The sequence below is a fragment of the Sorghum bicolor genome, chromosome 2 (assembly GCF_000003195.3).
Source record: "Sorghum bicolor cultivar BTx623 chromosome 2, Sorghum_bicolor_NCBIv3, whole genome shotgun sequence".
Classification (NCBI taxonomy): Eukaryota; Viridiplantae; Streptophyta; class Magnoliopsida; order Poales; family Poaceae; genus Sorghum; species Sorghum bicolor.
This window is the reverse complement of record NC_012871.2, coordinates 70,274,490-70,289,244: the sequence shown is the minus strand read 5'-3', so window position 1 is coordinate 70,289,244 and position 14,755 is coordinate 70,274,490. Positions and strand designations below refer to the sequence as shown.

At 45.6% G+C, this 14,755-nt stretch overlaps 1 protein-coding gene across 1 annotated transcript; it reads left to right on the top strand.

Moving 5' to 3' along the window:
- On the top strand, positions 733–5,590 carry LOC8086448 (probable mixed-linked glucan synthase 3). The gene is made up of 3 exons (XM_021452426.1): positions 733–1,193; positions 2,981–3,728; positions 3,854–5,590. Exons 1-3 carry the CDS (start codon positions 865–867, stop codon positions 5,525–5,527), a joined length of 2,751 nt encoding a protein of 916 aa, XP_021308101.1. The 5' UTR covers positions 733–864; the 3' UTR covers positions 5,528–5,590.

The window sequence follows — 14,755 nt, the reverse complement described above, 5'->3', positions numbered from 1 at the left end:
CTTTACACCCTACTCGCTAAATTGACTGGTGACTCTATGAGCCATCAACAACCATAGGTGCTAGGTCAGAGCTTGTCATATTTGGATCAACGACATGCTACAGAACGGTTACCCTCATGGATGGTGAGGCTATTGTCACATCACCTCGTTCCTCCTTGTCTCGCCCATATTGTCACCTCAGTAGAAATGAATGTCCAACATGGTCACCACTCACCACCGCTCACCACCATGCTTGATGTCAAGGAGACCTACATTGCACCTTGGCTAGGTGAACTCGTCCACTGCCTCCCATTGATGACACCTTTTGCCCTATCATGACAAAGCTGCAACAAGGATCCATCATGCATCTTCGCCTTTAGTTATGTTTTGGTTGTTGTTCTTGTTGTTAGCTTGCGCTTATCGTTCAATGAAATTGGTACAATCCCATGCCCATTTGTTAGAAAAAAAGAGTTATATGGTGTTATAATTCTCCTCACCGATCTTCTTTCATACTGCATACAACACTCGAAATTAATTCCTAACTTGGCTGATTTTTTTAGAGAAGCATGGTTAACTGATGAATAGGCGCCGTCATACCTTTGTTGCCACCATATATTATATATTATTATAATAATATATGTTAAGTACCACTACCTCTCACACTCGTGAGTCGTGACAGCCGAGCTGTAGAAATTTGTATGTATGTATATATATATGCCCCCGTGGCATGCTGTTGCGTTTGCTCAGCTGCAGGGTACCGTACAAATCCGGGCCCTCCTCTAGGCTGTGCGTGCGACCGGCACAGTCCTCACGCTCTCCACGTAAGCAATTAATCTCTGTGTGCCTAGTGACACACAGCCTTGGCTCTCATACATTTGTGGCGCCATGTCGTCCTCGCCGGTGCCCGGCACCGGCGGTGCTGCTAGCGAGCACGATGCCGGCGGCGGCGGCTTCAGAGAGCCGCTGCTCGCGAACTGCGCCTGCGACGACGGCGGGTTTCACGACGGAGCACTGGCCGCGGTGGTCGTGGCCAATTCTGCGCACGGTGGCGGGAGCAGGGCCAAGGAGAAGGACGCCGTGAAGAAGGCCAAGGACGGGTACTGGGTGGACGTCCACCACCGGCCGGCCGTGGCGGACGTGGAGAGCGGCGGCGGCGACCGGCCGCTTCTCTTCTCTAACAAGAAGGTCACGGCGGCCCTCCTCTACCCGTACAGGTGCGTGCTGTTTGCACAGTTGCACACAAAACCTGAATGATGCCTTAGAGCTTAGATGGATAATAATAGTGTAAACAAAGGGAAAAGCTAGACAACCGGATGTTTTTAACCTACATCCATGGCTTGCATTCAGTTCGCAAAACATGAATATTTGTGACTTTTGCACCGTAATGCAGTATGAGACTTGGGGGTGGGGGGTGGGGGGTGGGGGGGGGGGGGGGAGGTTGAAGGTTGCAGCAGTGCCCCTCAATTACTTGGTTAATTTTTAATTAGTTAGTCAATAACAATGCTAATTATTATTTTAATTTTTTGCCTTGCTCAGTTAATTTTTAATTAGCTAGTTAACAATGCTAACTAGTGTTTTAATTATTTGTTCTTCTTTAGTTAATTTTTTATTAGCTAGTTAATAATGCTAATTAGTGTTTTCCATTGTTTGCTCTTCCTTGGTAATAACTCTAATGGTATCCATATTAATGTATGATTGGTCTTTTTATTTATCTTTATTATTATTATTATTCCTTTTGTTCCCTGTACGCTATAATTCTAGCTAGCAAGTTAGCAAATGTAATTAGTGCTTTACTTGTTCGTGCTCCCACCGTATTGATCTTTAACAATATTATTCATATTATTCAGGATTAATCTTCCTGATCTCCTTTGTTCTTTTTATTACCATGATTTTTTTGGCCTAAGAATTAAATAGATTTGGTGGATGTTAGAGACTTAGGGATAATTAAATTGTGTCCCCCTTTTCTTTGTAATTTTCAACTTTTTTATTTTTTTACTATGAAATAGTTTATTTTCTTATTATCCATACCATTGCCATGTATACTTCATCACGTATGATTGTTGTTAGCTCGAATGGCCCTTTACATTGAAGAAAAACTTTTTGAAGACGTCACCGGAGGGTGAGAGCCCCACCTGAAAGAATTCCATTGATGCCGGCGAGCCGGTGCACGGAATGGTGCCATAGAGGCACAAGTCTAAGAAGTTTTACAGCCTTCTATGTCCAAATTCAGGCTCGTTATATGTTCAAAACGTTGAAATCGTGCCGAGCCACATTTGGCAGAACTCAAAATATTTTCTTTGACGGGATTCAAACTTATATGTGGTGGAACATTTAGAAGGAAAAGAAACCAAAGAACATTCCAAACATAGCAATTCAACTTTGTGTCTTTGTGATGTGATCGGAAAGCTAGCTCTTTTTAGTTTTTGTTGCTGTTGTATGTGTTTTATTTCGTTGGTGGTTGGGGCTGTTTTTGGTTGAACCTTTTTGTTCGTTGGTAGTCGTGGCCAAGCCGTTTTATGTTGTTGTATCTTGCTCTCCTTTTGTTTCCCCTTTTTTCTTATTGATAGAGTTCATGGCAATTCGCCAAGACAGAAAAGCATTGAAACAGAGTTTGAAGGAGTAAAAGTTGACTAGGCATTAGTTAAAAGATGAACTGAGGCAAAGAATATGAAACCAGAAAAAGACCACCAAGGTCGTTTGTGGGTGTGGGTGTGGGGTTGCGGGGGGCATGGAAATTTGCTGAAATAATTCTGTCTGCAAAGCCTCATGCCTTTACTGAAAAGCAGAGCACTGCAGCTGAATCTGATTCTGCATTTCATCTTAAACGAAAACGTGCTGATCTATTGTAGCCCATACATTTTTTTTCCTTTTCTGAAAATGGTATCTTATTAAAAAAAAATAAAACAGCTTTGTAGAACCCATAGCTGTACGAATTGAAAGCGGCATCTTTCAGGAACCAGTTCCCTTTATATGCATGCCACTTTCCACTTGTGACAAACAGGGTACTGATTCTGGTGCGCCTCGTCGCCGTCATCCTATTCATCGCATGGCGCATCAAGCACAACAACTCCGACGTCATGTGGTTCTGGGCGACGTCCGTCGTCGGCGACGTCTGGTTCGCGCTGTCGTGGCTGCTGTACCAGCTCCCAAAGTTGAGCCCCATCAAACGGACACCCGACCTCGCCGCGCTCCGGCGGCACTACGACGACCTCCCCGACGGCGGCGGCTCCATCCTCCCGGGCATCGACGTCTTCGTCACCACCGCCGACCCCGTGAGCGAGCCGGTGCTCTACACCATGAACTGCGTCCTCTCCATCCTGGCCACCGACTACCCCGTGGATCGGCTCACGTGCTACCTGACCGACGACAGCGGCGCGCTGGTCCTGTACGAGGCGCTGGTCGAGGCCGCGAGCTTCGCCGCCCTGTGGGCGCCCTTCTGCCGGAAGCACTCCGTCGAGCCCAGAGCGCCGGAGAGCTACTTCCAGCTGGAGGGGATGATCTACAACGGGAGGTCCCCCGGTGAGTTCATGAATGACTACAGACATGTGCAGAGGGAGTACGAGGAGCTGAAGGCGAGGCTGGAGATGCTCCCTAGCACCATCAAGGAGAGGTCAGACGTGTACAACAGCATGAAAGCTAAGGAAGGGGGTGCGCATGCGACTTGGATGGCTAATGGCACACAGTGGCCTGGCACTTGGATTGAGCCAGCAGAAAACCACAGGAAAGGAGACCATGCTGGCATTGTCAAGGTATGGATTATGATGAGTATGATCAATTGCAAGGTTCACTCTAGTGTAATTAAGTGTATGACATAGCTGATAATTCAGTTCCTAAATAGTAAGTAATCTGTGTGTTTTCTTGCTGTGACTGACAGATTGTGCAGAGCCACCCGAGCAGTGAGGCTCCTCCACCAGCAGAGGGCGGCAACAACAACAACATGAACCCCCTCAACTTTGACGGGGTGGACACTCGGGTCCCGATGGTCGTGTACGTGTCTCGCGAGAAGAGCCCAGGCCGCGAGCACAACAAGAAGGCGGGCAACCTGAACGCGCAGCTGCGCGTGTCGGCGCTGCTATCCAACGCGCCCTTCACCATCAACTTCGACTGCGACCACTACATCAACAACTCGCAGGCGCTGCGAGCCGCCATGTGCTTCATGCTGGACGCCAGGGAGGGCGACAGCACCGGCTTCGTCCAGTTCCCGCAGCGGTTCCAGAACGTCGACCCCACGGACCGCTACGGCAACCACAACAGGGTCTTCTTCGACGGCGCCATGTACGCGCTCAACGGCCTCCAGGGCCCGACGTACCTCGGCACCGGCTGCATGTTCCGCCGCCTCGCGCTCTACGGCGTCGACCCGCCGCCGCCTCGCCGGAGTTCCGACGTCGAGGAGCACGGCCACGGCGGCGTCACGGTCGACATTGACACTAACAAGTTCGGTAACTCGGTGCTCTTCCTCAACTCGGTCTTGGCAGCTCTGAAGCAGGAGCGCCGCATCGCGCCTCCTGAGCTAGACGAGGCGGCGTTCCTCGCCGAGATGACCATGGTGGTGTCGTCGTCGTACGACCAAGGGACGGACTGGGGCAGCAGCGTTGGGTACATCTACAACATCGCGACCGAGGACATCGTCACCGGCTATCGCATCCACGGCCAAGGGTGGCGCTCCATGTACTGCAGCATGGAACGCGAGGCCTTCCAAGGCACTGCACCCATCAACCTCACCGAGCGCCTCTACCAGATCGTCCGGTGGTCCGGCGGATCCATGGAGGTGTTCTTCTCCCCTTACAACCCGCTGCTCTCCGGCCGCCGGCTCCACCTCCTGCAGCGGGCGGCGTACCTCAACTTCACCATCTACCCGGTCACGTCCGTCTTCGTCCTGCTCTACGCCTTCTGTCCGGTGATGTGGCTGATCCCGGCTGAAATCATCATCCAGAGGCCGTTCACCAGCTACGTGCTCTACCTCGTCGGCGTCGTCGGGCTGATCCACACCATCGGCGTCTTCGAGATAAAGTGGGCAGGGATCGCGTGGAACGACTGGTGGCGCAACGAGCAGTTCTTCATGATCGCCTCCATGAGCGCGTACCCGACGGCGGTGCTGCACATGGTGGTGAAGCCCATCACGGGGAAGGGCATCCACTTCAGGGTCACCTCGAAGCAGACGACGACGACGGCGGCAGCTGACGACGACGGCGACGGCGGCGATGACAGGTACGCCGACATGTACGAGATGCGGTGGGTGCCCATGCTGATCCCGCCGGCGGTGGTGCTGTTCTCCAATGTCATGGCCATCGGCGTGGCTCTGGGCAAAGCGATCGTGTACAATGGAGTGTGGTCTGCGGTGCAGAAGAGGCATGCGGCGCTGGGTATTCTCTTCAACGTGTGGATCATGGCGCTCCTCTATCCGTTTGGGTTGGCGGTTATAGGCCGGTGGAGCAAGAAACCTGGCATCCTCTTCGTCTTGTTGCCGCTGGCATTTGTGGTCATTGCAGCTGTGTATATTGGTGTTCATTTTTTTCTTGTCAAATTTCTTCCATTTATGGTGATATAGCAAACTCGTTGTAATTTTAGTTGACAATAATATATATATATACTACAGAATCATCGACGTGACTAAATCCAATAATTAAGTAAATTATATATATATATATATATATATATATATATATATATATATATATATATATATGTATGTATCACAGGAAAAAAAATGATTTTAAGCGAAATTTTGTGCAGCGGCTACTGTGGGGACCTACCTAGTAGGTTAACTAAGTTAAACCGAGTGTTATCTACTTAACACTAGGTGCCGAGTGTCATGCGTTTTACCTAGTGTTTTATATCAGGCACTCGACAAAGGAGTGATTTGCCAAGTGTCACTCTCGGCAAAGAGAAACACACGACAATTCAACGGTTTTTCTAGTGTCAGACACTAGACAAACACAGACACTCGACAAAATTAGCTCTTTGCCACTCGAGCACTAGCTCTCGGTTCTCGTCCTTTTACATTTGCTATAATAAAAAAGGCGATGTGGATGGCTAGCGCAACAAAACAACGCATCATATCAAACAATATATGCTACCCGTGTCCTGCTCATGGTTACAATGGCAGGTATATCACGCTGCCGATTCGTCAAATAACGACGCACTCTGACGGAGCCACGGTTCCAAATTCCCATCATGCATAGCATTTTGTGAGGCCTTGTTTAGTTGTAGTACTTTTATTTGTATTTGACAAATATTGTTCAATTATAAATTAATAACTAGACTTAAAAGGTTTGTGTCGCAAATTACAGGTAAACTGCGTAATTAGTTTTTATTTTCGTCTATATTTAATGTTCTATACATGCGTCTCAAGATTCAATGTAACGAAGAATCTTGAAAAGTTTTTGGTTTTTGAGAGGAAGTGAGTGTATAGGAGAGGACCATGCATGAAACCAGCGAATCCGTCCCAGTACGTTCTCGTCCTACGTGCCTACTTCCCTATACTTTTTTTACTAATAACGTGCACGTGCAGGAAAACGGATACTTAGACAGGGATGTAATATAATTGTAGTACAGCATGCCCGGAACACTATGACATTAAGGACTTTGGAGTTGTTTGACAGAGCTCTATTAGCTTCACATCCACCTATACATTAGATTCACCTTGATCCACACGAAACGATTCTTCTGTGGATCTGAGATTCGTCGAAGTATTTGGTACAACTTCATGTTGTCTCTATCTTATTGTGAATCTAATCCCACACGTTAGGGGCATAATAAAAAATACAAAAAAGCATGACCTCTTCTTCCTCCTAACCCACACACACGCATAGGATGAGTGGAGGTCGCGGCCACGACTGAGCGTGGACTGGCATGGCCATGGGTGCAAGGTGTGGATCTCGCATGGCGAGTCTAGGCATGCAAGGCGCGATGGAGGACACTCCTACACAACGGCGAAGGAGATGCGTGCAACGGGAAAGGGTGCATGCGGCCAATCTAGGCGCGCTAGGGGGTGGCTCCCACGCAGCCGAAGGTCACAACATAACAACAGTGGAGGCGTGGCGTGGGCGTGGCCGACATGGAGGTTGCAGTCGTGGTCGGGGCTAGAGCGACCATGGCGAGCAGGCATAGGAGAATAATGCCAAGGTCAGTAGTGGCAGTGATTGGTAATTTTCTCAACTCCACCAAATTTGAGTTCGATGGAGCACCTCTTAAAGTGCTCCACCAATTTGGTGGGCCTGAAGCCAGATTCATGGTTTTAGTGAAATAGATATGATCCATGGTGGAGCTAAAAGTGGTTGGCTAAAAAATTTAGATTTAGATTTGTTTTTGTTGGATGTGGAGCAGGTGAAACTCTCCCAAACACTACACCACAACACTAATATAGTGTCACATGTATGTCGTTATAAATATATTAATATCATTGAATTGTTGGTCGGTATAGTGTCAATGTCAATGTTTTATGCTCATATTAATCAATGTCCATGTATGTATGGTTAATTTATATTGTATCGAATGTTTGTGCATTTACAATAGATAATTTACTAGGATTCATTATGTACTATGGATTAGCAGTATTGTTTCTGTGAATGATTCACATTGGACTGTTAGTTGCTAAAAATATTTATAGCCTCAAATAAACCTTTGTGTTGGTATTTATAGCCCCTAAGGCATCAGACTGTCGGTCGCTAAAAACATGTCGGTCGGTATAAGCTATACCAACACCACTTTCATTGGCTCCAAGTAAGTGTCGGTATAGATCTATACTAACCAATAAAACCTTGTTATATTGACGTATACCAACTAATGGTATGTCGTTATTCTAGGGCCATGGTGCAGTGAAATAGGCCTTTCAGTTGCATTAAGCTGATGAGATGCATTGAGTACATGCATCCTCCAACATGTTGTCCCGTACTTATTAATCTTAAACATACATACCATCTGACAACTTAGAGGTCATCATGCGGTACTATTTCTGAATCACCCCTGCTACAGTTCAAAGGTATAGCAGAGAGGGTGAGCACCTCTTGCTCTAGTTTTCCATTTCATACTATACAAAAGAAACAGAACTACAGCGTCCTGCGTTCAACTATAGCTGGTGAAGAGAAGGGACTGGTTTCACCTCGCTCTTCCCGTTGTCCTCGCCCTCTTGAATTTTTATTGACGATGTGCAGAGTGCATGAGACGATATCAGTCAAGACAGAGCCAACTATCGTGTCCTAGCTTTCTTACCTATCCAAGAGGCAAGAGTCCGACTGAACACAGCTGCACTCAGTGCGCATGAGCCGTGCATATATAAGCATGTATCCACTCGTACACTAAGGAGGGGGTTCTGTACAAATGGATATCCGCAGTTCTTCTCTCGTGTAATTTTATAAACTAAATAGACAATTATTTTTCTTATTTTTTATTTATTTTATTTAATTACACTAGAGAAGAACCGTAGGTATAAGCACCATATCTCCATCTTACCGTACACGCATGCATGCGCCGCTGCTGACGAGATTATTGGCAACGACTTGCTTTGATGCAAGTCAATCTCTCTAACTACCTCTACTAGTATAATGCCCGTGCTAACGCTCCGGCTTAATTTTGGAATGCTTCTAAAAACAAAAATTATAGTTCAGAAATATTTTTTCATGTAACAAGACATAACAGAGCTATTTGTCGTATTATGAGCATCTATGTTACATTTTGTCTAACTCTTTAATCATGTATTGGACATCTTCAGGGATGTTGTCGAAACATTCGTTTGCTTTGCTCGTCAAAATGTGCGCCAAAAATTCCATCCTCAGTGAAGTTGAGTGCTGTGCATGGCAAATGATAATTAGTTATTATTATTTTTGTAGTGTAAGATATATATTGTTATAGGCCATATATGCTTACACGGTTGATTTGTGGCAAATTTTCGCCGTTCCACAACTTTATGAAGTTGTATACAAGAAAGCCTCCCAATTTCCTGGACAAGAGTAGTTGTTATTGATGTGCACAATGAATGAAATAACCATTTTACTGACAAATGTCATCGTTGATCTCATCTGAACCTAGTTATTTTTTGATGATTTTGTAAAAAAAATCAAACATCTTAAGTAATTATACAACTAAATATTGTAAGTATTTGAAAAATTATAATTTTTTATTTCAACTTACAGCAAATCATATACTGATAAATTATAATTTTTTATTTTAACTTATAGCAAATCTGAGTTCATGAAGTGGTATTTTAAATCCAAATAGCCATATTTAAGCATTCATGATCCATCTCTTGTAACACTCTCGTGTTAAGCGAACTAAAAACGGAACATGTCATCATGAGCATTGCATCGTAAATTCGTTAAGCACACACTAATGCATTAACTTAAAATAAGTTTAAATTGGAGGAATGTGTTTAGGAAGTAAAGTGTGTTTATTTTATGTGTGGATGCTTGTTTTGGAGTTTAAAAACCTTGGGTGAAAGTTTTTCTGAAAGGCTTAAGGGGGGGGACCCTAGTTTTCAAAACCCTAGATTTGCCCCCTTTTGTGCAATTCAAAAACCAAACAGAATTTGTAGTTGAGTTTAAAAGAAAAGTTGTAGATCTTGTCAAGATATACAACTTTGGTGTTTTGAGTTTTTGGAGTTTCCATACAAAATTCAAAGTAATTTTGAAAATACAGATTTCCGGAAAGTGTCCCCTTTTCAAACTTAAATCTCCAATTCAAAATCTGTTTGGAATTTTGAAATTTGGTCAACATGAAAGTTGTAGGGCTTGAATATTTGAACAACTTTCATGTTGGAAGTTTTTCAAGTTGTTATGCAAAATCAAAAGTAATTTTAGAAATTCTGTTTTGCCCCAATTCAAAAATTTGGAATTTCTTTGAATTGAGTTCGAATTTTAAAACTGTTTGGCTCAAATTCATCCCTTTCCATTCGAAATCAGCTTGGGACACCTAAATATGTTTTGTAGCTCACAAAGTTTTGCACAAGTTTCTTTTTGGTGAAATTTTGGCTTTAGTTCAACTTTTGATTGAATTTTTGCAAAAAGACAGAATGGGGAGGATATGGACGTCTACAGTAGCCCGGTGTGCACCTCGGCGTCTTGTCCAGCGCGACCACCGCCGCGCAGCGCCGCCTGCGTGCGTGAGGGCACGCAGCTGCTTGGCTGCCAGAGTCGCCAGGCAACGTGGACGCTCTGACCTCGCTCCTTCCTCCACTTGAGCACCAACGTGGACGCCGCCGCTCAACCTCTCTGTCCACGGCCGAAGGGACCCGACACCTTTTCTCCTTGAAATTCGTCGTGCTCAACACCTCTCTCACCAAATTGAGCTGTCCACGATGTTCGCCATCCCTCTGCGAACCCAGCGCACCCCTAAGCTCACCCTATAACTCGCTCGAGCGCCGGAGTTTCCCTGTTCTTCTCCAATTCCGACCGAGACCGCCGCCGTGAGCTCTCTCCGTGGCCAAGCCGTTCTCGAAGGTTTCATGTCAATCTAGCTGGTGTTCCTATCTCTCCTTGTCACTCTGGTGCTCATGCGCTTGCTACTTTTCCTTGGACACGAGCAGGTTCACCGGAATAACGTCGCCGGAGCCGGAGCGCCCGCCCGACCGCACGGCCACCGTCGCCAAGCTTCTCTACTGCTTCTCCCGCTGTGGTGACGTGAGCATCGTGTTCCCTAAACCTCCTTGAACCTCTCTACACCTTTCGTTTGCTCTCTACCGGGCCCAAGTGGCCGGCCGACAGTCGGCCATGGCGGCCGTCCGCCAGTGATGCAGTGGAGATGGAGAGGAGGCAGTAGAGCGTTAGCAGGTCGTGGCAATCGGTTCGCGAGGTTGAGTCGGAGCTGATGCACGCGCGCGCGGGGGCCGAGGGCCTCGCTATCGGTCGCCGGAGTCGCGGCCGAGCCGCCGTGCCGGTGGGAGAGGAAGCTGACGGGTGGGGCTACCCCGTCAGTGGCTGTGAGAGAGAGAGAGGGCGCGGGCGTGCACAGCGCGGATGCGGGCCGGAAGCAGTGGGCCGGTCTGCGGCCCAGTTTCCAAGCAGCCCACTGCGCAGTAATCGTTTTCTTTTTCTTTTTCTGCAGTTTTTGAGTTATGTTTGATATTGTGTAGTAAATTTTGTGCTAATCCAAAAATTATGAGAATTTTTGTATGGCTTTCTTAAAATGAGTAGAACACATGAAAAATTTTAGATTCCATTTTCTGGCAGTTTGTATATATATGAAAATTGCCCCTGTTTAATTATAAATAAATCTTCCATGATTTTTAGTAAATTATGGGTATATCCAAAAATCATGAAATTTAATGTGTGAGCTTGTGTTAATGTTATTTAGCTTCATGATTAATTTCAGCTCTGTTTGATCAAGTATGCTCTGTTTCTTAGTAAAACTATTTAAAATGCTTATAAAAGAAATAGAAATAATTAATCCCTTTAGGATTTGGGTGATATTTTGGATTGTTTGACAACCATGGTTACTTAGCATGATATGCTCCCTGGTTATGGTTTATTTTCATATAAATAATCTTTATGGTATGATAGATTCACAATTATTGCTTAATAAAAATAATAAAGTTTGTTTAGTAGTGATTTATGCTTTGATAGCTAGTTTTGTTTGTTTCTTTACCATGAAGGTAATTTGTACTCGAGATAGTCATGTTTATTGTTGTCATCCAAGAACATGTAACCTGTCTTTATCATGCCATACATATATCATAATCATGCATATGCACTTTTACGTATAGAATACGCTCCGGAAGAATCTGATCCACAGTGGGTTTCTTCCGAGTTTGTGGATCCTTCGGGTGTTGTTGAATTGCCGAACGTCTCCTCCGACCAAGGCAAGCCCCGGACATTAAACCCTATCCTTGTATTTTCATAAAGTTATTTATATCACTTGAGTTAATATGATGCATTAGGTGAGTAGGAGTTGAGTGAATCCTATTTGCTGCATTATCTACCTTGATGATTTCCATATTAACCTTGATACTTGTTTTATGAAAAATATTTAGTATGCTTAGCCCTGCTTATGAGATAGGTTTTCAAATGAGAAAGTTTGAAGGGTTGTTGTGAAATACTTTTATGGTTAATAATGTTTAAACTTGAGACCGGTCGGTGGACTTGCTTTAAGAATGGAGTCTTAAAGTAGTGTCTCCAACTGTGTCGATTAAGGACCGTTCCGTTGTTGGCCTGTTGTGATTGAGACCTTTGAGTACAGCCCACATGCGCTGGTAAGCCTTACCTATAGCTATTCCGATACTTGAGAACGGCTAACCGCGTACTGGGAGTGGAAAGATGGCGAGAGTAGCGTGTACCCACCTTACGGATCTGAGATGACCGGGAAACATCTAGATTGGCTGTAGGATGGTGGTGTACTGTACTCTCGGGTGACGCTGGACCCGTTCTTGTATGGGAGGATCTATAGAAAAGGTTGACATATGCAAGATTAAGTTCTACATATGTCGTGTGGTACTGAATCCCCAGCTGGGTTTAATCGATTCGAATCGCCGTGTTTCCTCGGATATGGAGCCTCAATCCTCACCCCATCATCGTAGTAATAAGTGAATCTTTGGTATAAGAAAGAGGTGTTTTGCTTATGGAAGTTGGATAATGATCTTGGCTAGCAATAAGTGATAATCTTGAGTTAAAACTTGAAAGTAAGCTTTACTCTTAGTAAGCTTTTATGCAAAAGAAATATTTGATCTTGATAAAGCTTTACCTTGAATCCCTATAGCCTGCATACCTGAGTCTTCATCTCTTTTATAGTCGGTTAAGTCTTGTGGAGTACTTTTGTACTCAGGGTTTCTTAACCCATGTTGCAGGTGAGTCTGTTGATAATCCTTTTGATGGTCATGGTTATTTTACTCTTGTGGAGGAGAGTGATGATGATGAACCTGATGTGTGACCTTGGGCAAGTAAAAACTTGTTGTGTGATCTATGGTTTATGTAATATAAAGTTCCGAAGCTTTTATGTAACAAATACTTATGGTTTGTAAACTATGAACTTAAGTTTCAATCTATGTTATGTAACCTTTCCGCTTTTACTCTGATTTCTCTTATCTATGAAATGTTGTAATACTGTGATACTTGATGAGGGAATTCCTGAAAAGATTGTTACGTGGATGATTCGGGTTTCCCGAGGACACCCGACAGTCTTCTTGAGTCATTTGGAACTCGTGCACGTCGATCAGAAGTCTTTGGGACAATGATGTGTGCATGTGGGCCACTTAATTCAGGAGGTTCTGCCACATCTCTCGATCCTCATTTAAAATATTTTTAATCTTTTTAAGATCTAAAAAAATTGAGTACGGTCTTGTACTCCGTACGGAGTAAATATATTTAAATGCTGATTACCTGCGTTATATTTGTTACAATAAATATTAAAATAGAGTGACATCTCGTATAAATAAAATTCATGTCATGTATCCGATATTTACCAATGGCCGCAGATAGTCTACTTCCGGACGTGGTTGTTGTGCCGATGCTAGTATCGTTACGATCCCTATATGCTGGTGGTTGGATATTTTCCTTGTCCAAACAAAGTGCAGAGTTCTGGGATTCAGTCTTCTTCCTTTATAGAGGATACCGACGCAAGTACCCACGTTGTTTCCTTCTCACTTCTTTCTTTTATTCGTCGGACAAATACTATACATGTACCCTGTTTGGCATCATACATGCGACGTTAGTGATATCACTTAGTGCATTGGGCATATCTCGCGGCGTCGACATTGAGTAGGTGAGGAGGCAACACCTTTTGATTTTTCAAAGGATCGCGGTTGTTCACAACAGAACAATCAGAATGCACAAATTTAGAGAGAGAAATTGAACAATCAGAATGCACAAATTTAGAGAGAGAAATTTTCGTCTATATTTAATACTCCATGCATGTGTCTATAGATTCGATGTGATAGGGAATCTTAAAAAATTTTGCGTTTTTGGGTGGAAGTAAGGTCTTGTTTAGTTTCAAAAACTACCCAAAATTTTTCAAGATTCTTCGTCACATCGAAACTTGCGGCACATGCATGGAATATTAAATATAGATGAAAACAAAAACTAATTGCACAGTTTGCCTGTAAATCACAAGATGAATCTCTTGAGCCTAGTTAGTCCATGATTAGACAATGTTTGTCAAATAAAAACAAAAATCCTACAGTATCCGAAGACAAAAATTTTGCGAACTGAACAAGGCCTAAACAAGGCCCGAGCACATTTGACATTTCAACCTCCCTGCGTCCAACGGTGACATGGAATCGCACCACTCGAGCAAGACGAGCAACTGCAGAGCCATGGAGGAGGACCGGCTGAGCAGCCTCCCCGACGATCTCCTCCACGCCATCCTCTGCGGCCTCCCGCTGAAGTAGGCCATACGCACCAGCGCGCTCTCCCAGTGGTGGGGGCCATAGTGGCTCCGCGCGCTCGCCGCCTCCTGGGTGCTCGACCTCACGGACCGAGACTTCGCCCGCGACCAGTCGCCGGCGCGGGCCGCGGCCACGGTGAGCCACCGCCTCCGGCTCCACGCCGAGCACGGCGCGCCGCTCGACGTGCTCCGCGTGGCGCTGGCGTCCCCGCCGTCGTCAGGGGCAGCAGGGCCGAGCGACGGCTCGTTCAGGTGGGACGTCATCGGGTGGATCGCGGCCGCCGTGAGGAGGGGCGCCAGGGAGGTCGAGGTGGACGTCCTGCACCTGACGGCGTTCCTGGAGCTGGAGCTCCCCGGCGACCTGTTCCAGGCCAGGAACTCGCTGGAGCGGGTGGCGCTCGGCGGGCTCAGCCTCCGCGTCGTCCCTCTCCCCACGGCGGGCCTTGCTGGCCTCCGCTCGCTCTCCCTC